At 34.6% G+C, this 25595-nt stretch overlaps 1 protein-coding gene across 1 annotated transcript in view; it reads right to left on the bottom strand.

Moving 5' to 3' along the window:
- PPP1CB (protein phosphatase 1 catalytic subunit beta) overlaps positions 1-25595 on the bottom strand; it is a 73842-nt gene that overhangs the window by 17299 nt on the left and 30948 nt on the right. Inside the window, exons 2-5 of the mRNA XM_007476026.3 lie at positions 19610-19741; positions 15614-15844; positions 12087-12191; positions 2797-2868 (exon numbers count right to left, since the gene is read on the bottom strand). Coding sequence (XP_007476088.1) covers positions 2797-2868; positions 12087-12191; positions 15614-15844; positions 19610-19741 — 540 coding nt within the window. The remainder of the gene's footprint in view (positions 1-2796; positions 2869-12086; positions 12192-15613; positions 15845-19609; positions 19742-25595) is intronic.

Below are 25595 nucleotides of genomic sequence, written 5' to 3'. Positions count from 1 at the left end.
CACTTCTCACTTCTGTACTGCCTCACTCCTCTCTACTCCCCATATGTTATAGTTCTAGAATGATAATAAAATCAATGCTTCCATTGTGACTTGAAAGGGCATGCCCCCACCAACTCCCTAAACTCCCAATCCTGGAAACTTTCTAAACAAAAGCATCCATTCTTGAGTATTACTACTCTCTTTTACGTTCACAGTAGTCTGCCCCTATTAGAAGTATACCCCTTCAAGCCAGGGATTAAACTTCCTTTCTATATTTTTATCCCCATATTTAGCACAGTATTTGGCACACAGTAAAATGCTTACTATATGTTCATTTGTTCGTTCATTCACTCATTCACTCACTCATTCACTCATTCATTCATTCATTCATTCATTCATTCATTCATTCATTCATTCATTCATTCATTCACCTGGATGAGTTTTTAGTTCTTTTTTGGGTTTTGGATATTGATCTTATTTAAAATTAGTATTAAAGTCATTATTCTTTTATACTGTCAGGATAACTGAGTAATAAAAAGACATATATGTGCTCTTTATATATCATAGTATATTTCTTTTGGGGATTCAAAAGCAAAATGATTTTTAAAAATAGGTTGTTACCTAATGTCTATTCCCCACCCCCAAATTTGTCCTTACTTTCCTTACTATCTGACTTATGCTACCAACATGAAACTGAAATTGTTCTCTAAGAGATTTCCAGTGACCTTTTAATTGTTTTATACAATAATATTTTTAGCTATTATCATCGACCAATTTCTAGCATGACACTTTAACTGTTTTAATTTTTTAATTTTATTTGTATTGTTGTGCAAAACACTTCACACTGGTCATTGTTTTAAGAGCAAACTCATACATAATCAAAACCCACAAATAAAACCATAAATACACTAATGTGAAAGATGGCTCCAAGAGTTCTTCCTCTGGAGGTAGAGAGCATTCCCTATCATGTGTCTTTCAAGATAGTCCCAGGTCATTGCACTGCTGAGAATAGCCAAGTTTCATCCAATATTGTTAATGCATATAACATCCTCCCAGTTCTGTTTATTTCGCTCTGCAGATTTTTCCAGCTTTTCCTGAAATCTAAACCTCCCTTTATGAATATTCTTTTCTCTTATGGTTTTATTACCACTCTTCCTGTTTTTCGGGTTTTTGTCTCATCTTCCTTCACTAGTACCTTTTGAATCTTTTAAGAAGGCAATCTTCAAGATTTCGCCCTTAAATGCCTTTTTTTAAAAAAACCCTTACCTTCAGTCTTAGAATTCATATTAAGGATTGGTTCCATGACAGAAGACCAGTAAAGGTTAGGCAACTGGAGTTAACTGACATGCCCAGGATCATATAGCTAGGAAGTATATACAGCCAAATTTGAACCCAGGACCTCTAATCTCCAGGCCTTGCTCTCTCTTATCCACTGAGCCACCTAGCTCCCTCCCTCGCTATCTATCTTCTTTACATTCACCTCTCTGGCAATATAATTTACTCCCATGGCTTGATTTCTGCAGGTGACTACCATATCTTTTAGCATTAGCTTTGACCTCTCTTTTAAGTTCCAGGACAATATCTCTGATTGCCCACATGACATTGACTTCAGATGTTTCACCTATCTAAAACACAAACTAGTTTATAATTGTAGCCAGTTCTTTCTCCTAAATTCACTATTTCCATCAGTTGCAGTACCACTCTCCCCCTAGTCATCTCACTTGCCACCTTTCCTTACAAAGGATTGCCTTTACTGAAATGTTTTGAAAAAAGTTTCTTTGTTATACTTATGCTGATATATGGGGGTGGATAGCCTTGGAAGAGTCACTGAAATAACTTTGGAAAGATCTTCAGGGATCACAAAGATATCTTTCAATGGTCAAATGATACAAACTTGTTTAATTTAACATACTTGCCTTTTCCTTTATTGTTTAACATGCTATTTTTGAAGGAGTTAGCCTTTGAATTCTATCATTGTTATTGTGCTATGATAATCTTAATTAACTTTTTACTTCATTATATTTATATCTTATGTTTATATCTGTAAAAACCTACCACAGTTCTGGGCACAGGATAAGTGTTCAAGAAATCTTTGACAATAGTTTTAGAGCTGAAAAGGACTTCAGAGGCCTATTAAGTTCAACTCCCATACTTTACAATGAGGAAGTGGAGACTCAAGAGAGGCTGACCTACTACTTGCTCAATGAAATTCTTTTCTCTCATAAGCTGATGTTAAGTCCAGTTTGATACAATTCAAGATTAGTCAAATCTTATCGGAAAAGGACTTTCTTTCCCTCACATTACAATTTGCTCAATTAAGTAATTTGCTGACATCTGCCACCCATTTCCTTTTAGCTAGTAGGCAATTTGTAGCCTAGCAAAGTTCTGTGAAACTGGAAGCATAAAGCAAATCAGTGCTTTGCACTGTAATAAAGATGATAGCTCCTCAAAAGTTATTATGTTACTTCAATGCTATTTGGTTATATCAAAACTGGCTAACTCTTGGGAAAGGTATTATATCAAGGTAGCAGACTAAAGGCAAAAGATTATGAAGGAACTACTGAAAATTTCTGAGGTGACATTAATATTAGGTAAGATATACATTTACATGTACACATTTTTAAAAAATTCTTCTGAAAAAGGACTGAAGATGGAAGCTAGTTTGTACAAAAATGACCAATGTCAGGAAGAAAAGTCAAATGTGAAGGTATAATTCAGAAGCATATAATCGAAGAAGCATGAGGAAGAATTGGAGATCCAACTGAACAGCATTTTATCCAAGATAAACATTTTAGCCAAGTTTTTGGCATAATATACCTGTATCAGGGACATCCGTTGGTCTCATAATTCTCCGAATCTGCTCCATTGATTGCAGATCTGGTGAAAGTCCTAATTAATGATAAGGTAAGAGAAAATGCATGCAGAATAAATATTTAGTATTCAATTCAATAAAAAGTATCTCAGAAATTAATTATATTTGGAACTTAAAATGTTTTAAAACAACCATTTCAGAGCTGAACGCATGTGAAATTTCACCATTAAAAATACAGCAACATTGTTTTGCTTTCAAAAAGTTATTTCTAAATTAAAATCTACCTATTAAGAAATGTACATTAAATTTAAAGAAAAAAGAATGTGACTTCAATGAACTTATAGTCTATATTCACATGTAATAAACCTTTGCTTGTATCAATAGCTACTTAAGTATATATTCACAAGTATCCACAAAAGCAAAACAGCACAATTGTATTAATTCATGAAGTCACAAATATTAGAAATAGAGAATACATATTTTAATAGTTTGATGTCTTACTATATTCTACACAGTTCTTATTCCTTTAGTGTCTCACAGCAATTAAAAAAAATAATTAAAAAAACCAACCCATACCTTCTAAAAAACCAATATTGTGTATTGGTTCCAAGGTAGAAGAGAGGTATGGGATAAGTAATGGGAGTTAAGTGACTTGCCCAAGGTCATACAACTAGAAAATGCCTGAGATAATATTTGAACCTACGACCTCCCATTAATGCAGCTTTGTAGGTAAACTGGAAAAAAAAAATCTAGCAGTGTGATATATAGCTCTATGTCTAGTTACTCCCTCATCTTCATGCAGGGTCATATCTAATCAGAGGGACACCAGAACCTACTCCATTTTTAAAAGTCCTCACAAAAGAAAATTCCATAACTTGATGCAGTAAGGCATTCTAAGATTCCTCTTCAGTGTCCAAAAAAACCCTCTTTTCCTCCAACCATGTTCAGAGCACCAGACTTGGTTTATTGCTCTGGGATTCTAGGCTTCTGAATGCTGCCATTTCAAAGCTGATACTCCAGAATCCTTACCAGTCTTGCTCTGGAAACAGTAATCCAGACACTACTGTTCCTAAGAATATGTCATACAAATGCTTTAAGTCCACTCACTATTCCTGCAACTTCCTTCTCCAGAACTTGAAAAGAATTTACACTAAAAATAGAAATTCAGATAGAATTCTGTTTTTACAAGTTCACCAAATTGTTGCATTTTAGTCAAGTTTTAAGGGAAAGAAGATTGGATTTGGAGTCTGAGGTTCCAAGTTCAAATGTGAGTGTCACTATCTTACCTGTTTGACTTTTCCCCCCACCTTTAACACAAGTTATGTTAGCAGATAGGTATAGTAAAGCATTGAACTTCAGAGTCAGGAAGACCTGAGTTCAAATCATGCCTTCGGCACTACATGAGTAACCCTGGGCAAGTCACTTAATCACTTTCTGTCTCAATTTCTTCATCTGTGAAATGAAGATAATAGCAGCATATACTTCTGAGGAGTGTTGTGAAAATCAAATAAGTCAACATATATAAATGCTGTTTAAACCTTAAAGTGTTATACAAACACTATTATTATTATTACTTAGTCACAAGCTTTTGAGTCTCCACAGTTTCCTTATGATCTGACTAAAGAATCTCCACAGTCATTTTCTAGCTCTAAATTTTACTGTCTAAAGTGGAAGACTATTTTTATTTTTACATCATACTGTAAACCTTAAAATTTCTTAGACTTATAAATGTTGGAAATTTCACCATTGGGAAATTTCATACTTGGAAAATTTCTTACTGATAGTCTATTGGAATGTGAACCTCATTGGCATGGGAGGTTCCTCCTCCTCCCTTCTTAAGATTACTTTAGGACAGAAACCTTTTGCTGAACAATGGAAAGGGCTTTGACCTATGCTTAAGCATAGAACAGGAAGTTCTTTGAGTCATGATTGATTTTAGAATTGATACAATAGAGATACTTGGAATGACAGAACCAGGTCTTGGAAATTACAATCTCCACCCTACTCAGTCCTAACAGGATTTAGGAAGGGCTGCAGCATAGATCAAAATTAAATTATTCCAATCTCCACCCTACTCAGGGTAACAGGATTTAGGAAAGGCTGCAGCAAAGGATCAAGATTTAATTATTTGAGAATATGATCTTCAACAGACATATGCAAAGCCACAGACCTCTGGGCAGCCCTGGGTTAAGGTAGAGCCACCATTGGCACAGGGAAGACATGGACAGTGATTGATAGATGTGAGAACTGAGGGGAGGGAACTTGGATGGTTTCCTTCAAGATAGCAGGGTCTGAGGACTAAGGGTGGTTGGAGAGGTTTTGCTCTGAGAGGTTGTGCTCTGAGAAGCTTGCTCTGAAGAAAGCTGGAGGTGGAGGCCCCTGAGACTGTTTCTCCATTTTGGTCACGTGAGTGATAGGGACTGATCTCTTTTCTTTGCCTCAGCTATCTAAGGGCTTGGGCCTTTTGGCCCAGCCTAAACAGAAGGGGTATTTAAGCCCTATTTTCTCTCTCCTCTCTCTCTCTGTCTCTCTCTGTCTCTCTCTCTCTCTCTGTCTCTCTCTCTCTCAAACCTTTCTTCCTCCTGTTTGTAATTAAACTCCATAAAAGGTTGACTGCTGACTTGAGTTTTCATTTAGGAATTACATAGCTGAATTCCTTGGCGACCTTAAATTAATATATATCAGTCTTTTAAAGTGATTTCCTTGTCACAAATACACAGAGGGCAATCTTTATGGTTAAGCAAATATTAAATGTACAATGTATTTATAAACCAGTTGGAATAATATTCAATATTCAAAATCAAAGAATCAGAAAAGACTTAAAAGGTCATCTAATTCAACCCCACCCCCAAGATATCCTTTTCAAATGCCAAAAAACAAAACAACAAAAAACAAAACAATAAAAACAAAAAATAACACACACCATGAGACTATAGTATAAATGCTATACTACCCTTTTAAAAATGTAAAATAAAGAGGCAATATGCTGTAGTGGATTGAGAACTGGCACTGATATCCAGAAAGCCTTGGTTCCAGTTCTACCTATAACCTATATTAGCTTTTTAATTTTTAAAAACTGGTACCTTCTGTCTGAGCATCAATATGGATTCTTTGACAGAAGAGCAGTTAGGACTAGGTAATTGGGGATAAGTGACTTACTCAGGGTCACACAACTAGGCCATATCTGAGGCTGGATTTGAATCCAGGACCTACTATTTCCAGGCCTGGCTCTCTATCCATTGACTCACCTCGCTATCTCTCATACTACCTTTTTAACACTAGCTAAGATATAATTTCTCAGGGTTCTAGGCTGGGAGTGTCAAACTCACAAGAAGACAGGGGCCAATAATTTCATATTATCTATATTGTATTATATTCTTAATTTACTGACATCTCTACAATGCTGACTTATAATGACATGGGGTTTCCCTATCCAGAATTTCTCTTCCAAAGAAATCAAAGGTCTAGTACTCTATATTAATAAAATGTAATATGTTTAGCTCTATGTTTTACTGGTGATTTGAGCAAAATCATCTCCTTAAAATATCTTTTTCTAGGCTTCTAAACTCAATTATTTCATACCTGTTCATCCTCCAAAAATCAGGTAAGATCTCACATTTATATAGCAACTTACAGTTTATGAAGCACTTCCCTCATAATTTTAAAATTGATTATGAAGTTAAGTGATCTCCTGAATGATCTACAATTTCAAAGCCAAGTTTTAAAATAAGCCAAACACCTCCAAATCCAGTGCTCTTTCCCACTATCCATACTTTATGAATCCCGTCTTTGAAATGAGTATGTTTTCTTGCATGATAAGAATATTTTCTTTTGTTACTTTTTTTCTTCTCTTTTTCTAGATCATCTCCTACCTCTGCATGTGCACATTAGCAATCTATTATTCTGTTTTGTTTCTTTGGTGAGACTCCACATAACAGATACCAATTTTACTATTCTGCCCATGTTCTTGCTGTGTAGGCTATAAAAATCTGCTTTCATAATTCTTAATTTTATTTTGAACCATCCAGGGAAAGCAAGTTGTGGTTCCATGTAAGCCTCGCATTCTACAGGGTTCACAATCTCATCATGCGTTATATCATTTTCTTTTGTTTTAAAGTATTCATTCATAGATGCCTGAACTCATTTATTAGCTATGGAAGACAGATTTCCTTTTGTTCTTTATGTTTTCTCTTCAGATTTTTCTGCTATTTTTTAGTTCTTTTGAACTAAGTTCTTCTTAGGATCTCTGGTAATTTCAATCATTTTTTTAGTGCCTGCTTTTATCATTGCTCACTTTCTGACTCTTTTCCCATGAGAGGTGATTTCCTTAAGGGACTGAATTTCAAAAGTACCTCACTGTTCATAAGTCTCTGCCCCAATGACTTTAGAGTGAAGAGAACTCGGTTCAGCTAGATACTGTGCTCTTTTCCTCAGGCTTAGTTAAGTGCTACAAGCCTCTTCCCAAAAGTATTGCCTTGTTCCCCCTCAGTTCTCTGCCCTAACAACAACAGTTCCATTACAGCCTAGAAGCAGGGTTTCTATGGCACTGGAAAAAGGGTGAGAGGATCATGTGAGATTGGGTCTTGCCCTATGCCCGTTCCTTAGGACTATTAATGCAATGGAAAGTATAAGAGGGGGGCCACATGAGCTCAAGGTAGGCACTGGTTCATGGGTTTTGTTTTGTTTTATATTTTCTGGGACTCTGGGTCTCCCAAGACCATAGAAATAATTGAAGTTGCTTCATCTTTGGTGCAGAATTTGTTTTGATGAGGTTTAGGAGGTCATGGGGATCAGAAAAAAGGTCTATTCCTCCATCTTCTCATTCCGTCACTATATTATGCTAATTTATAAATAACCCATTTACAATGAACACAAGGATAGAGCTATCTATAACCCCAAAATGTGGCCTATAAGCAATTCAAATCAATTTTTAAATTTAAATTTTATTATTTTCTGTTATTTTACATTTTAATATTATATATTACCTCAAAGAGCCTACATTCATGTGTGTGGAAGGGATGTCAATGGTGTCATATTGTGAAGATTGGATTTAGCTATTTCCTGTTTGTAACAATGAAGATATTTCGTTTAACAAAATCAGGAATGTCTTGGGAACTCTAAATTACTCCACCCTACTTAGACCTTACTTTAGGGGAAGATAAAGTTGTAATCTCCTGATTGAACAATGAAGGTACTTAGTTCTCACCTTACAATGAAGCTAGAACTTTAAGCCAAGTCTATTTTTAGATCTTAATACAAAAAGGTGTTAAGTAACTATAAAGGTTAAATTAATCACAAAAAGCTCAAGTAACTCACAAAAGGTGAAGTTAACAAAGAAGTGTTAAGTAACTCTAAAGATATAATCAAATCAAAGATGAGAATTAAAAGTATGGGCAGTCCTGGAGAAAAGCCTTTGATATGATTGGTAGACATGAAAATTTGGCAGAGACACAAGGGTGAAAGGTCTATATATTTGGGATTTTTGCTCTCTCTAGCACCTTATTGGTGGTGGAGAGTTAGCTGAGAGCAGCATGCTGAGCCTTCTGGCATCTTAGCGTGGCTACAAACTATTTGTCCCGTTCGGTGGTGAATTTCTGGCCAAGTTTCCTCCTTTACTTTTCCAACTTTATCCCCTTAGAAGCCTCTAATCTTCTTCAGAGACCTAGAGGCAAGGAATTTTAAACCCCCCCTGGCACAGGCCAGGCAGGAGGAATCCTATAGCCTCTTTCCTCTTTCTTCTTAAATTCCTCCCCTCCATATTAATTAAATTACCATAAATTTCCAGACTGACTTAGGTATTTTATTTGGGATTTTCCCTGACGGCCAATTAAATCTAGACTTTAAGTCATAACCCTAAAATTATCTTGACAATATGGAGGCAAATATAAGTAAAAGAGAAATAAACACAAAGTAATTTCATCAAAGTGGGAATATTAACAACTAGGAAAATTAGCAAAGTATAAGAAGTAGCACTTGAATAGAGCCTGAAAGAAAGCTAGGGAATCTAAGAAGTGGATGTGAAGAGGGAGTACATTCCAGATATAAATCTGTGTGAAGGCCTGGAGGTGGCAGGTAATATGACAAGTATGAAAAAAGTCACTATGATAAGAACAGAATGCATGAAAGGAAATGTCAAAAATGGTTGGGAAGGTAGATGGAAACTAGATTTTGGATGGCTTTCAATGTTAGGCTGAAGATTTTTTATTTTATCCTAGAAGCAACAGGGAGCCATTTTAATATTTTTGAGTAAGAATTAAAGGCACAAAAATGCTTTAGAAATAGATTATTTCATTCAATAAACGTTTTCCTACCAGAGATTTTTACATAGTAAGAGCTTAATTTTTATTAATTTGGCAGCTGTGTAGGATACAAGGGGAGACTGGGACAAGATGACCATATATCACAGGGGGCTACTTCAAATATCTAATGTATAACAATGAGGAAAAAAGAAATTTATCATAACATTTCCTTTGGGAACAAAAGTATCTAGACTCATACTAATTATTAGACTTATTCTTGAAAATATGATACATGTAGCCCTTGGGATAGGGGGAATATTAAAGAAATAAGGAGTAAATAAAAGTCAAGGATCTAGGTTTCTAAGTCATTAAGAATGGCAGAGTATGATGAATCTGGATGGAAAATTAGTGTAAAACTGATTACTAAAGACTACTATAGAAATCTGATTTATAAATTAGATTCAAGTAGGAGAACTAAGGGGGAAAAGGAAAGTATATTGTCTGTCATATCTTACTACTCCCATCTTCTATGAAAGACACTTGAATTCTTTTTAAAACAAATACCACTTTACATACTCTTACCCCTACCCATCAGTCCTACCAATATGCAAAAACAAAAAAATGCTTTAGTATTATTTCAGACACTACAAATATTCAGAAAATGCCAGGCCTAGTCCTTGGGAAAATAGTTAATAACTAATATTTACATTTAAAAGTTTGCTAAGCATTTTATGTATCTTTTCTCATTTGATCCTCAAATATATGTGCTATTATTATTATCATCCTGATATTACAATTGAGGAAACTCAGGCTGACCAAAGCTAAATGATTTGCTTAGGAATACAAAGATTAAGTATCCGAGGCACATTTGAACTCATAATTTCCTGAGCATACTAAGTACATGAGCCCCATCTACTGCTCCTCCTCAATAAGACACATAAGATAAGTAGAGCAGATACAATAAGAAAATGATTGTTTCTCTTTATTGGCCTCATTCCCTTCTGTCTACAAAATTAATTTTCTTGCTCAAAACAATCCCAATGCAACGATGGGGTTATTGAAGATAGAAGATAGTTTAGGGTATGTAGAAAAGCCATGAAATGTTGTCTCTTTTAAGGCTAAACAGCAGTGATAGAGGAGCAATATGATTACATTTAATCATCTCTAGACTTAAGATGCAAAATGAGACATACATTTTTAACAAAAACCAGTGTAGAAATTTGCTTTGCTTGACTATGCATATTTGTTACAAGTCTCTTCTTCTTTTCTCTTTTTTCCAGTTTTAAGGGAGTAGGTGGGAAAAGGGGATTAAAAATAAAAGAGACTATTTCCCTAAGAGAAAAGAGGGGAGGGTAATTAAAGCATTTTTTGAATAGAGAAAGCTAGAATCACAAAAAAGGGACAGCTTTGAAAATAATATGTTGAATTTATTTTGCACGCACATTTAAAAGGAAACAGTATCTAAAAGATTCTCAGTTTCAACAATGCTATTCATTTTATTTGCATTTCAGTTCAGAGTAAAAACTGATTAAAAAAATTAAAAAATTAAAAAAAAATATTCCTCTACTGCTATTATATTTAAAGAACTAGTAAGAGAACTTCCCTGAACATGGCCAGCCATACAAATATGTATGTGCTTTTATAATCCAATATTTAATATGATTTTAAAACATTCAATCACTATAGGAGGAGCAGCCTTCTATACAGTAGTAGAAAGACTGTGGCAAGAAGGAAGATGTGGATACAAATACAGGTATCCCTTCTATATCTTAGGAACACAGCATCCCTGCAACCTGGAAAATTCACATAGAATGTTTTGGCTTTCATGTTCTTTTCAAAAAACATTTAATTTTTCATTTATTTTAACTTCAAAAAAGTAACTGTGCATATTTATGGTACTAAAAGATAAAATGTGTTATACAATATAATGTCCTGCCAAAAGAATGATATTCATCATTCCCTACTTGAATTGCTGCCCAACTTCCCCTAACAACGTTTTTATGATGTTATTTCTCAGGTCAAAAACTCTGAACATGTCTCTATTTACAATGTAAAGGCAAACTCTCTGCTTAGTAAAATCCCTTATAATTTGCCCCCCCCCCCAACAAATTAATTTCATGCTTGGTGCCAAAATATACTCTTCACTAGAGATAGGCGAGTTCTCTTGTTATTCCCATAATATATGACAAAGTTTGAAAATGTGGAATATGTTCTCTCCAAAACATAGCTGAGATCAAAGCTGGAATCTTATGCACCTTATAACAAGCTTTCCCCAACAATTCTAGGCCTTGTTGATCTGTACTTTTCCTGAAATTTCACAGCATTTACTTTATATGCCAAACACTTTGGAATTTATTGTTACATTTTATACAGATACAAATATTTGCTCTCTGATTAGATGGATTTTAAATTCTCTAGGGCCACAAAGAAGGTAGGATAGCATATTCTATACTTGCTGAAACTGGATAGAATGGCACTAATCTGTCACACAAGTTATTACACACTTAAATATATTGCATAGGTCATATGAAAAAGCAACATTCATATTCAGAGAAAAATGTTGAACAGGTAATGTTAAATCTAAACTCTGTGTACAAAAAAATCCTTAATGAAATTAGGACTGATGGAAGTAGGGAACACAGTAGAAAGACAATTGTAGAAAATATCCTAACAAGATCAGAGTAAAATTCCATTTGCAAATGGAAGTTCAAGTAATATTCTAGGTCTAGGGCTGGTAAGTCTGCTTTCTTTGGGTAGAGCCATTTGAGATAAGGAATATTTTTTTTTACAACTGACCCTTGTATATTTTGATGATCTCTGTTCTGGATCAAAGTCTTCAAAAAATGGTATAAGTTTTTAAATTTAATGGTATCAACATGTTATTCAACTTCATTCTTCAAATACAGTTCTTTATTAACAATATACATATATATTATGCATGAACTAGTTTCCCCAAGATTCAATTTCAGTAGCTTGTTTTCTTAATTCTTCTTCTATTATCAGGAAGCTAACCATAACAAAAGAGAAATTTAAGTAAGATAAATTTCTTAGTTTACCTCCATGACAACAGAAGATCTTCTCATCCACAATGGCTGCAATAGGCAGACAGTTAAAACAATCTGTGAAAGTCTTCCATAGTTTAATATTAAATCTTCGTTTGCCTAAAACAATCAACATACAGAATAAGTTCAGGATTTCATATATAACTTAACTACATACCTTAACTAAAATTGACCTAATGTGAAGATCATAATGAACAATAAGAAGCTTTAACGAAAGTATATCTACTAAATGTCTTTAGGAAAATTACCCCAAATCGCAATGGCTTCTTGAAGGGAGGAGGAGGGGACAAAGGGCCACTGGTATTTTTAAAAGAATGTTAATTAAAAAAAAAATTTAAGAAGATGGTTGAGAACACTGGTTCACAAAGTTTAAATCTAAATCCAAGGAGAGAATAATTCCAAACACTAGCTGGTTTTTGCTTTTGAATGTCTTACTACTACTTGGATGGATAGCAAAGTAAAAATGGAGGCTAAAAGGCTATAATTTTTTCTGCAATTTGCTATAAAGCAAGGACAACAAAACAAATACCCTGCAATTCAACTTAAAGCTGTCATTTTGCTATTATTAACAATATTTGCTAATAGTAACAAGTAGGTGATCCACAGGTGGGGGGAAGAGGCCCTAAATGATGGTTTCTTTAGATTTCTAATTTCATAGCTTGGTCTCAAAACACTTTGGCAGTAAGAGCTGACTATAATACTTAGAGTATGTCTCACTTCTTCTTTCCTTTAAGATACTTCTCTTGGTACTAGAAGCTAGTCATAATTCTGTCTTTCCACTTGTGGCAAATAAGTAAATTTTAGAAGATTTCTATTATAATTAAAATAGTTTAAAAATAACTGTAAACACAGTTATCTTAAAACCATAGGACCCTGGAGATAAAAGTAAAACTTCACTGTGTGAATGTCAAAACTACTCAACCCTATTCAGACCATTCTTTAGAAGATGGGATTTTAGCTATTTCCTGATCAATAACAATAGAGATATTTGGAATAACAGAATCAGGTGGGGAAACTACAATCCCCACCCTACTCAGGGTAACAAGATTAGGAAGGGCTGCAGCAAAACTCAAGATTTAATTACTTGAGAATATGGCCAACAGACATGTGCAAAAAGGACAGACCTCTGGGCGGTCCTAGGTCAAGCTAGAGCCACCACTGGCACATGTGAGACACAAGAAGTGAGGTAGAGGACAGCCTCAGGAGTTCTCATGACTTCCTGTGAGGAGGGAGAGAGTCAGTGGAAGGCTGGTGCTTGGAGCTGGAGGAGCCCAAGGACTGTTTTCTCCAGTTTGGTCATGTGAGTGATAGGGACTGATCTCATTCCTTGCCTTGGCTATCCAGGGCTTTGGTCCCGCTTTGGCTCAGCCTGAGCAGAGTGGGTATTTTAAGCCCTCTTTCCTTCTCTCCTCTTTCCCCCCCTCTCTCTCCCTCTAATACTTTCTTCCTCCTGTTTGTAATTAAAACACCATAAAAAAATTGGCAGCTGACTTGAGTGTTTCATTTAGGAATTACATAGCTGAATTCCTTGGTGACCTTAAATTAATATATATCAGTCTTTTAAGGTGATTTTAATATCACAACTGGCTTATATTAATTACAGGAAAACAGTGGAATCAACAAATCTTCTAAAAAGAATATACTATTTCAGTACATAAAACTATAACTAAACCAGGAAGTTTTGATTTGTAAAAAAAAGTCCTTAGGAAAATGATCTATGACAAGTAGTATAGAAAAAAAAAACAAATATTTCTAATGTGCTTTGTGTTAATTCTTTTCTTATACAAACACTGCCTTAGCTATCAAAACATTAATTTCCTTAGCAAAATTTTTTTAAAATTAAAAGTATATCATCAAATAGCAATACAACCAATTAAACTTTCTTCTTAAAACAATAATGACAATTTTTCATCTATTTCCTCTAAATTCTCACTAGTACTTTGTCCACTCATTCTCATTTACTTTTTTTTCCAATATGACTATTCTTACTGTGGAATTCCATTTTTTGGGGGTTCTATTTATTTGCTTTGCATTACTTTGTAAAGATCTTTGCAAGTTTCTCTGTATTCCTTGTACAAAATGATCTATAACTATCTCTTTATTAATAGATATGTAAATTATATGCAATTCTATATAATGCCACTACAGAGCAATGGAATAATTTTTTGTTTTGTTTTGGGGAATGATTTTAGGATCTATTCCCAATAGTGAGTCAAAGTGTTAGTCTTACAATTTTGCTATGAACTGCCAGGCCACTCTAAAAAGATTCTACTATTCCTTTACATACATGAGAGCATGGAGTTTAAAATGAGTAAAACCAACCAATAAATGTAATGTTCCACACTCAATTTTGAATTTTGACATCCTTTTAAGTTTTGCTAAACAAAAGCAATTTAAAATAGTGGACAGATTAATTTCAGTTGTCAAAATTGTTATAAATTAGGAAACTGAATAAATGCTGTCTCTAACATATATTATTAGGGTGATTATATTACAAAATGTTAAATCATTGTATAATAGTTTATTATCTACATATAGAGATAGAGATATAAAAATGTCATTAATACAGGGAACTCTTCAAAGTTGAAATTCCTTCTGCGAATACAGATGTTCCCTGCAACTCATAATCTTAGAGAAGTGTCTAAAGCAACACAAGTCTGACATGTCTGGCCTAAAGTACTATGAAATTGAGTGACTTTTCCAGGGATATGCCATCAGTAGCTGTCAAGGGTAGAAATTGAAACCAGGTCTTTCTGGCTTTGAAGCGAACTCTCTATTGACAAAGATCTAACAATAGAAGAAAAATGAATATGAAAACATCAAGGAGGTGACTTTTTGATTCATAAGTGAATAAAAAGAGTAAGAATAAAGGAGCTCTGACCTCTCATCATTTGGAAGCACTGTTTTCACATAACAGCATATCTCCTAACTTGAAAAAAAAATTTAAGAGGATAACAAAATTTAAAAGAGTAGCACTGACAGATGTGTACTTCAGATTATATAATAGCTTTCTATCCAAGTTTAATGGCATAAATTAATAGTAGCAATACATTTTAACTGCTGAATAGTTCTTATAGCTTTCAGTTTATTAACACAGCTTGTCAAAAGTACTGAGAATCAACTCCTCAGCACTTGCTGGAAACTGGACTAAAACATCCAGGACAATCTTTTTCATAGTTGATTTATCTACCTGAAACTCCAGATTATCTAGATTATTTTCCTTGCTCAAGAATGCTCCAAATGAGTGCTTATCATATGCATATGATAGTATGCATATATAAGAATACTAATGAGACACTACTATGTTGTTCATAGCAAATTCCCTCCCTCCTCCCCTCACTAACTCTTTCTCCACAAAATGAAAGACTAAGAAATATGTCTCCTTTGTTTCTTCCTTATTCAGAATGCCTGGTCTTTAAAATACAAGAAGTTATACTTTATTTTGCAAAACATTCAAGTACAAATTTCTCTAATTTATTCATTCCCCATTATCATTTAAACAATTTCTTACTTTCACTTACATTCATCATAGAATCCATAAATACGATTGATGCTAGCACATTCATGGTTTCCTCTTAAGAGAAAGAAGTTCTCAGGATATTTGATTTTATATGCCAATAGCAAACAAATGGTTTCCAAAGACTGCTTTCCTCTGTCCACATAATCTCCCAGGAAAAGATAATTGGCTTCTGGTGGAAATCCTCCATATTCAAATAATCGAAGTAAGTCTGTATATTGACCATGAATGTCTCCTAAAAATAAAAAGTATATTTTTATAAGTCAGTCCTATTCATATGAAGAGTTCAAATAATCAATTTTTGTATTAAACTATTTAGGTATAACTTTTATAACTTATGGAATCTTGTTCATTACCAGGGCAGAGTATAATGTCAAGCTATGTTGAAAAAGGATACCCTAACTTTCAAATGGCTTTTGCTTAGTAAGAAGAAATATTTAGAAACAAAAATTTGCATTCAATACTCACTGAATATTGAGTGTTTTTAAATCTTTATCACCTTAGAGAATAGTCATTCTTCGAAAAGTTCTAAAACCTATAAACCATAACAGATTTTTACTCAAGGGAATTTGTTTGTACAGAAATGTTTTAACTAGGTCAACTGAGAAGTTATCCACATTTTCTTTATTTATTTAAAGTCAAAAAGGTTAGGCTAAGCTTCTGTTGAGAATGAAATGACTTGTGTTTATTTTTTAACTGAGTAAAAGCAAAAGAAATTTATTTCAAATTAATATATGAAATGATAATATTTAACTATGAAGCAATTTTGTTCTAATTTCTCTAAAACTGTTACTTGAAAGTGATGATCTAGGTGAGCTAAAGTAGACCGCTATAAAGACAAGAATAAATAAGTGCACAAAGAACAGTTTAATTCAATGTAGCACAACTGGGGACTTCTAGGAAACAAAACACAAGCTAGAAAGGTCTGGTGAAAATTAAACTGACCTTTTAAAAAGAATTACTTGTTTTTAAGTATTTTTCCAAGGTTACATGATTCATGTTTTTTTCCCTCCGCTCTTCCCTTCCCCCTCCAGAACTGACAAGCAATTCCATTAGGTTATACATGTATTATCACTCAATACCCATTTCCATATTATTCATTTTTGTAAGAGTAATCTTTTAAACCAAAACCCCCAAGTCCTGTACCCATATAAATAAGTGACAAATCACGTCTGTCTTCTGCATTTCTATTCCCACAGTTCTTTATTATGTGGATAGCATTCTTTCTCATAAATCTCTCAGGATTGTCCTAGATTATTGCACAGCCATTAGTAGCAAAGTCTATTACATTTGATTGCCCCATAATATTTCAGTTACTGTGTATAATGTTCTCTTGGTTCTGCTCATTTCACTTCCCATCAGTTCATGGAGGTCTTCCAAGTTTTTATTGAAATCAAACAGTTCATCATTCCTCATAGCACAACAGTATTCCATAATCACCACATACCACAATTTGTTCAGTCATACCCCAGGAGGGATTTAGGACACTTTTTAAATGAGATTATTGATATAAATTAACCTTTTTTAAAAAGCAAATGCAGAAGACAACTCTAAGAGTCTTTATTGAAGTGAGAAATGCTACAAAGAATAGTTGTATCAGAGAACATAGCTTATAAATCATGTTTTTTTTTGGTCTACATTCAAACTTGCTGATAGCAGATCACCAAGGGATGAATTTTTTATTTTACATCTCTTTTATTGTTTTTTGGCAAAAAGATACTGTTAAACTTTCAATTAAGGGGGGAAAAAACAGTAGGCAAAATGTTATCAGAAAAAAAGTTAGGAAGAACACTATATTTCATCAGTATAGAGAAATCCCTCCACTGATGCAGATTGCAATCTTCTCATTTATATAACCTGGTAATAAACCTATATAGCTATAAAAAAAAAAATAAACCCCCAATCTTCTCTAATTTTTAATTGTGTGACATTTTTGTATCTCCTTTAGCCATATTTGACTCAGTAATCAAAGAATTTTTAGAATTGTAAAGGATCTTAGTAGTCATCTAGTCAAACCATACACAAATAGGAACTTCCAATATAACAACAATATTATAAATTTTGAACCATATACAAACAGAAATTCCCAACATATGACAATAATAATGTTATTTATTCTCCAACTGAGGCCCTTTGATGAGAAAGAAACACCTACTTCACAAGGCAATGCATTCCATTTTTGATTGGCTTTATAGGCATATTTTTTCCTGCTTATTTAAGCCTTCAGATATCTTAAGAATCAATTTTTCAAAATGCAAAGATTGTGTTAACCTCATGAAAAAATATTTCAACAGTTTGTCAATCTGTAGAGAAAAAAATTGAAGCAAAATGCAAATACAGTAACAAAAAATTGCATGATCTAGTTGCCAGAATGAAACAGCACCAAAAAATTTCAAGAACTCTTAAGACATCTCACGGATAATCTATTCCAGAGGTTCTTAACCTGAGACCTATGAGATTTTGTTTTGTTGTTGTTTAAACATTTTGATGAATGAACTTCAATACAATTAGTTTCCTTTGTAATCCCTATTTATTATGTATTTAAAAATATTCTGAGACGAGGTTCAAAGGCTTCAAACTGCTCAAAAGGGCCCATGACACAAATAAGGTTAAGAACCTTTGATCTAGTCCAATTTTTTCATTTTACAGAAAAGAGGTTAAAGAATTACCCAAAGTCTTTTAGTGGCAGAACCAGATCTAGAACCCAAATCTCCTGACACTCAGTCTTACCCTCTTCTCACTAAACCATAGTGAAATACTCTCTAAGGAAGAATTTGCAATAAAGATAAACTATAAAACTTAAAGTTGGAACTCATAAAATGTTTGGCCAAGTGTTACAAGTAATGAACATCATATTATACATAATTTTACTTTAAAAAAAATAACGATATACCTATATTCCTGTTTTATGAAAGTCCAACTCCAGTATCTCCTCAAAACATAAAAGTGATCTGGCTTGAAGGTTTTGGAGATCCTTGAACCACATCTAGGATTGTTTTAAATATGGCCTGAATAGAAGGATGTGTAGTATTACATGAAATGTCTAAGTTTGGTCATGTTAAAAGCAAGGGGGGTATGCAGCTGGGTAGCTCAGTGGATTGAGAGCCAAGCCTAGAGATGGGAGGTCCTAGGTTCAAATCTAGCCTCAGACACTTCCCAGCTGTGTAACCCTGGGCAAGTCACTTAACCCCATTGCTTAACCCTTACCACTCTTCTGCCTTGGAACTAATACACAATATTGATTCCAAGATGGAAGGTAAGGGTTTAAAAAAAAAAAGCAAAGAGGGAAAACGTCCATTCTTGAAACACTCAAATTTGTTAAAAGGATTGAAGTTTTTTCTGCCTTCTCAATTCTCATATTTTGTGATTTTGGCTTGAAGAATAGATTTTCTATGTTGCAGGGCTTATATGTTACCAACAATAAGGTCTAGTATTATCATCTATCCACTCACAAAATAGTCACAGTTGTCACTTAAAGCCCAGATAAAAACAACTTCAAAATTATGTTCTGTATATATACCATAAACAATTATAACAATTGTATAGTTAAATAGAAAACTACATTTAAGATGCTTTCTCCCTGAACAATCTTCAGGGATCTAAAAAACACTATCCACAAGCAGAAGATAAACTGTGGGAGTAAAAATACCGATGAAAAGCAACTGCTTGACTACAGGGGTGGAGGGGATATGACTGAGGAGAGACTCTAAATGAACACTCTAATGCAAATACCAACAACATGGAAATGGGTTTGAATCAAGAACACATGTGATACCCAGTGGAATTGCGAGTCAGCTGTGGGAGAGGTGGTGGGAGTGGGGGGGAGGGAAGAAAAGAAAATGACCTTTGTTTCCAATGAATAATGTTTGGAAATGACCAAAAAAAAGATGCTTTCTACAATTATATATTTTAAACTTGTCTTCAAATCATAATACAAATACATTTAACTAGGCATGAAGAACTGCAAACTGTGAAGATGATCAACTCCTAGGCCACCTACCACAAATTTTCAGGGGAGCTTCTAACTCCAGAAGTATAGGCTGACTAAGGAAGATCTCCCGAGATTTAATGCACAAGCCTCGAACTTCTGCTTCAGTCATCTGCACAATCTTCCCAGGACGACATCCTCGTACTGAAATGCAAAAGATTTCATAAATTAGTCCTTTTTAAAAAAATTAAAAAACTTTATTTTCCCAATTACAAGTAATAGCAATTTTTAACATACATTTCCTGAAATTATAGGATCCAAATTGCTCCCCTTTTCCCCTCAGAGATGGTAAGCAATTTGATCTCAATTATGCATATGTTAACATGCAAAACATACTTCTATATTGGTCAGTTATAAAAGAATATTCATATAAAAACAAACCCCCAAAATAAAATCATAAATAAACTAATGTGAAAGATAGTATGCTTTCATCTGCATCTGAATCCAACAGTTCTTTCTGTGGAGGAGGATCACATTCCTTGTCATAAGTCTTTCAGAATTGTCCTGGATCATTGTGTTGCTGAGAATACCCAAGACTAAGACAGTTGATCATTTCATGATATTGCTGTTACTGTGTAAAATGTTTTCCCAGTTCTCCTCATTTCACTCTGAATCAGTTCATATAGCTCTTTCTAGCTTTTTCTGAAATCATCCTGCTCATCACAGCACAATGATATTCCATCACTGTTTCTTCAGCCATTCCTTAACTGATGAACATCCCAATAGTTTCCAATAAATTGTTTTTTTTTAATGAAAATTCTACATGTACTTATGAAGCAATAACTTTCACAAACAGATATGTCCACTTATGTCTTCAGAGACACTAGACACAGATTTTTTTTGTTCTGCTGCCTCCTGATGTGGCACTTGAACACTATAACCAAAGGTTTATATCAGAATTCATTCCTATATGCCTGTCTCTCCTACCTCAATTCAGTGCCACAGAGAGACCCTGACTCTAGGCTATGGAACTATGTTCATTCCTCAACAGTCTGCCTGGTTACAGCCCTGTAGGAGCAAAAGCGTGCCTGAAATTCTAACACAGAAGCACCAGTTGCAAAAAAAAAGGAAAAAGGAAAAAAAGAAGAAAAGGAAAAAAAGAAGAAAAGGAAAAAAAGAAGCCGAACTTGACTCCTGTGGAAAACTGGTAAACAGCTTCTGAACCACTGTTGCTGGGCCAAAAAATTAAGGACAAAAAGAATGGGCAAAGTCACCAGTACAGTACACTGTGCATATGTGGGGCTATACAGCATTCCCTCAAATCTGAGCAAAGTGTATAGTGTTCACCTGGGACCAGTTTTGATTAATCAAAAGTCAACTGGAGTAGAAACCAGGAATCAATTGCCAAAGTGAGAAGAGGCCAAGACTGAAATCTAGCCTTCAATTAAACTGCAATTAGGGGAAGGCAGTCAGGAATAAAGTGGTAAGAAAAAATAAGGGTTTGGAGGAGGGTGGCTGGGTACCAAAGATTTCAGGAAAAAGAAATTTCACAGACCTTGGACATCAACAGGTAAATCAACAGAAAAAAAAAAAACCAACCACCAAGGAAAATATAGCCTCCAGATCTAGTAAAATGAGTTCAGGCTTATATAAATAAATACTGCAAAACAAAGGAAAATGATCCAATACTTGATGAAACATAGGACTTGTGGAATTTGAGGAAAATGTGGAATCACAACATACTGTTCCTGTTCTGATAACAAAAATAATAAGCGGAATAGAAAAACTTGAATCTGAGAATAGAGTAGAAAATAATAAGTAGAAATGAAAAGCAACTTATAAGAAAAGCAGAAAATAAATTCACTTGTAAGCAAAACATATACATCTCAAAGACAAGATATGTACAGAAAATCTAAGAATCAAAAGTCAACCAGAATAATATGACAGGACAAAATAAACCTTACTACCATAATAACAGAAGAAAAGTGCCCAGAATTTCTAAACTTAGCAAATGAAATTCCAATCAAGAGAACCTACAAATTGCTCCTGGAACAAACTCAAGGCTGAAAACTCTAAAACACATAGTGGTTAAATTTCTGTTCTGCAAGCTCTACAAGTCAGCAGACTTTCAAATATAAAAGAAAGGGGGCAACTAGGTGGCTCAGTGGATAGCTAGACCTGGAGATGGGAGGTCCAGGATTAAAATTTGGTGAACCTGGACAAGTTATTACACCCCCAGTGCCTAGTCCTTACCACTCTTCTGCCTTGAAGGCCATACCTAGTCTTGATCCTAAGATAGAAAGTATGGGTTTAAAAAAATACTGCCAAACTATTTCTGTATCTTTACAACAACAACCCAAATGGAGGCACAACTGAAATGAGACTGAATAAATAAAATGTTAAGAGAAGATATTGAACTGAAGAAATTTCTAGAAAAATTATAAGGATATAAGCTGTGTTTTAAATTGAACAGAAAAAGAACACTTATTTCTCACCTCATAGAAACTTTTCAAGGGTCAAAGAACAAATCACAAGAAAATCATAACAAAACAGGTGGCCACAATTTCTAGGATGTAGCTAAAGCAGTCTTGGGGGTGGGGGGGAATCATACCCTTACAATCATACATTAACAAATAAGAAAAGAGACACTTAATGAAACTGAATATGCAACCTTTTAAATTGGAGAATCAACAAATACAAAATAAGTACAATGGGAGAAGTATTAAAAATTAAGAGGGGAAATAGATTATGGGAAGGGGAGAAATCTATACAAATGATAACTAAACCAAAGTTGTTTCTTTTGAAAGACTATCATGAAGGGGGCAGCTGGGTAGCTCAGTGGATTGAGAGTCAGGCCTAGAGATGGGAGGTCCTAGGTTCAAATTTGGCCCCAGACACTTCCTAGCTGTGTGACCCTGGGCAAGTCACTTAACCCCCATTGCTTAGCCCATACCACTCTTCTGCCTTGGAACCAATACACAGTATTGATTCCAAGATGGAAGGTAAGGGCTTAAAAAAAAAAAGACTAATCAACTATTAGCTAATCTGATTAAAGAGAAAAAAAAATCAAATCAAATAACAAAAGAGCAAAGTAAAAATCACATTCGTGATATCACAGTAGAATTTTCATCATGGCAAATTCAGGAAGACTTCTCTTCTGGAGTTCAAATCTGGCCTCAGACTAGATGGGCTATCACTTAACCCTCTTTCCCTCAGTTCCTCATCTGTAAAATTAGCTGGAGAAGAAAATGGCAAGCTGCTCAAATATCTTTGCCAAGAAAACACCAATCACAGAGTTAGATACAGCTGAAAAACAATTGAACAAATTGTTCAATTGTTCAACAAACCCAAAGTTTGTTATACAATTGTAACCAGTTTTCTATGAAGTCTATCCATCCTTAATTGTGCAAATTAAAGCAAAACCAGAATTTTTAAAAATCTGTATATTTATAACATAACTGAGAACACAAAAAATAGAGGAATATCTTCAAAAATATAAAGTATTCAAACTATCAGAATACCAGATATAGATCATAAATAATTCAATTTCAGAAAAGGAAATAGATGAATTATGAACTATGAAGTAATTACCAAAGAAAAAAATTTTATCAAACTTTTACATGTGTAATTATGTAAAATATTATTCCTTTTGTAGAAGAAAACTCAATTTTGAAAATTTAAGAAAGTGAAAAGTCCCGTTCCCTCCCCAGCAGATGGCATTAAAAAAAATCATGAACCCATTGAATAATTTTGGATCATTGTATTGTTGAGAATAGCTAAATTATTCACAGTTGCTAACCATACAGTTACCTGTCACTGTGTATAATGTTCTCTTGGTTCTACTTATTTCACTCTGCTTCAGGTCATGTAAGTCTTTCCAGGCTTTTCTAAGTCCATCCTGCTTGTCATTCCTTACAACACTATAATATTCCCTTACAATCATATACTATAACTTACTCAGTCATTCCAATTGATGGGTATCACCTCATTTCCCAATTCTTTGCCCTCTCCCCACCAAGAGCTACTTTAAATATTTCTGTACATATAGGTCCTATCCCTTTTTGTTTTTTAACTCTTTGGGATACAAACCTAGTAATGGTATTGCCGATCAAAGGGTGCTGTTTTATTGTCCTTAGAACAATTGCTCTCCAGCAAATGATTTAATCAGCTCATAATTTCCCTAACAGTGCATTCCTGTATCAATTTCCTAATCTCCCCATTAACTTGTCATTTTCCTTTTCTGTCAATATAGCCAATCTGATAGGTATGGAATGGTACCTCAGTGTTGTTTTTATTTGCATTTCAATTAATAGTGATTTAGAGCATTTTTTTGCATAACTATAGACAGCTTTAATTACTTTGTCTGAGAACTGCCTATTCACATCCTTTGACCATTTTATCAATTGGGGAATGACTTGTATTCTTATATACTGGACTCACTTCTCTATGAATTTGAGAAATGAGGCCTTTATTAGACTTGTAAAAATTTTTCATGATGATTACTGTGCATTATTTTCCTTTCTATTTATACTTTGTCTCCAACCTCCAACTGTCCCAATTTGCCCCCCCCCCCCTTCCCTTTCTCTTCTTACTTTCCTCTAGGGCAAGTTAGCTTTCTATATCCAATTGATTTAGTATGTTCTTCCCTCACTGAGCCAATACTGATGAGAGTCAGGTTCACAGGCTCTCCCCTCTCCACCTCCCCCATATTACCTCCCACTGTGAATGCCCTTTCATGTCCCATTTGAGATAATTTATCCCATTCTATTTTCTCCTTCCCCCTCCTCCCAATGTAAGCCTTTTTCTCATGCCTTTATTTTATTTTTTTCTAAAAATCAACCCATCATATTCAACTCACACCCTCACCCTCTGTTTTATTCCAACTGCCCTAATAATGATGAAGTTCTTTGACGTCTAAGAATCATCTTCCCATGTAGGGTTGTGCATAATTTAACCTTATAAAATGTCTTTTAACTTCTCTTTCTTGTTTACCTGTTCCTATGATCCTCTGTAGTCTTGTATTTTTCATCAGAAATATTTTAAAGTCGTCTATTTCATTGAATACCCATTCCTTCCCTCCCCCCATGAAGGATCAAGTTCAATTTTGCTGGGCAAGTGATTAGTTGAAGTTCCTTTGCCCTCTGAAATATCAATTCCATGCTCTCTGACCCTTTAATGTAGAAACTGCTAAATCTTGTGTTATCCTGACTATAGCTCTATGATATTTCAATTGTTTCTTTTTTGGATGCTTGCAATATTTTGTCCTTGACCTGGGAGTTCTGGAATTTGGGTACAATATTCCTGGGAGTTCTCCTTTTGGGATCTCTTTCAGGAGGTAATCAGTGAGCATTTTCCTTGATACTTTTTTTTAAAAGTATTCCTCCCTACACTGCAAAGTTCATTACTAGAAAGGCAGAGGGACTCAGGCTGCTCCCCTCCCCCCTTCCACCACACCTGAAGACATTTTTTCACATCACCTGCCCCTCTGCCCGGAAGTCTAATGGGAGCGCTTTCTCCCTCCCCTGTGTGGGGTAAGGGGCAGGGTCACCTGTCATTCATGGGGTTGGGGGGGTGGGAAGGGGATAGCATGTGGTTTCTGGGGTGGGACATGGCAAGTGTTCTTTAAAAGGTTCACCATCACTGTCTTATGGTGTAACTACTCAAGTTTAATCTGCACTATTATTCTCCATCACTTTCTTAAGACTAGACAATCATCAATACTTCAATCCTTGATTTGTAGGATTTAGTCAGCCAATAGGAGTTAGCTCTAACACATCCCTTGTTCTCTCACAAATAACTTACTTTTGGAGGGGTTATCAAACATTGTAGGTAGTAAACAACAATGAATATGATAAATACAAAACAAAAACAAGGAAAGACTTAGACAAAGTAAAAGTAGAATCATGAAAAAAACCTAAACAATGGCTACAACAATGTAAATGGAGAGGTGTACAAAGCAATCCAGTCTGAATGATATGAAATTAGGACCAAGAGGGCCACAAAGAAAAATGAGAAAGGCACCCTCCCTCAAAAACTTTTTTGCAAAGGTAAGGAATAA

The sequence above is a fragment of the Monodelphis domestica genome, chromosome 1 (assembly GCF_027887165.1).
Source record: "Monodelphis domestica isolate mMonDom1 chromosome 1, mMonDom1.pri, whole genome shotgun sequence".
Classification (NCBI taxonomy): domain Eukaryota; kingdom Metazoa; phylum Chordata; class Mammalia; order Didelphimorphia; family Didelphidae; genus Monodelphis; species Monodelphis domestica.
This window is presented reverse-complemented; position numbering and strand designations above follow the sequence as displayed.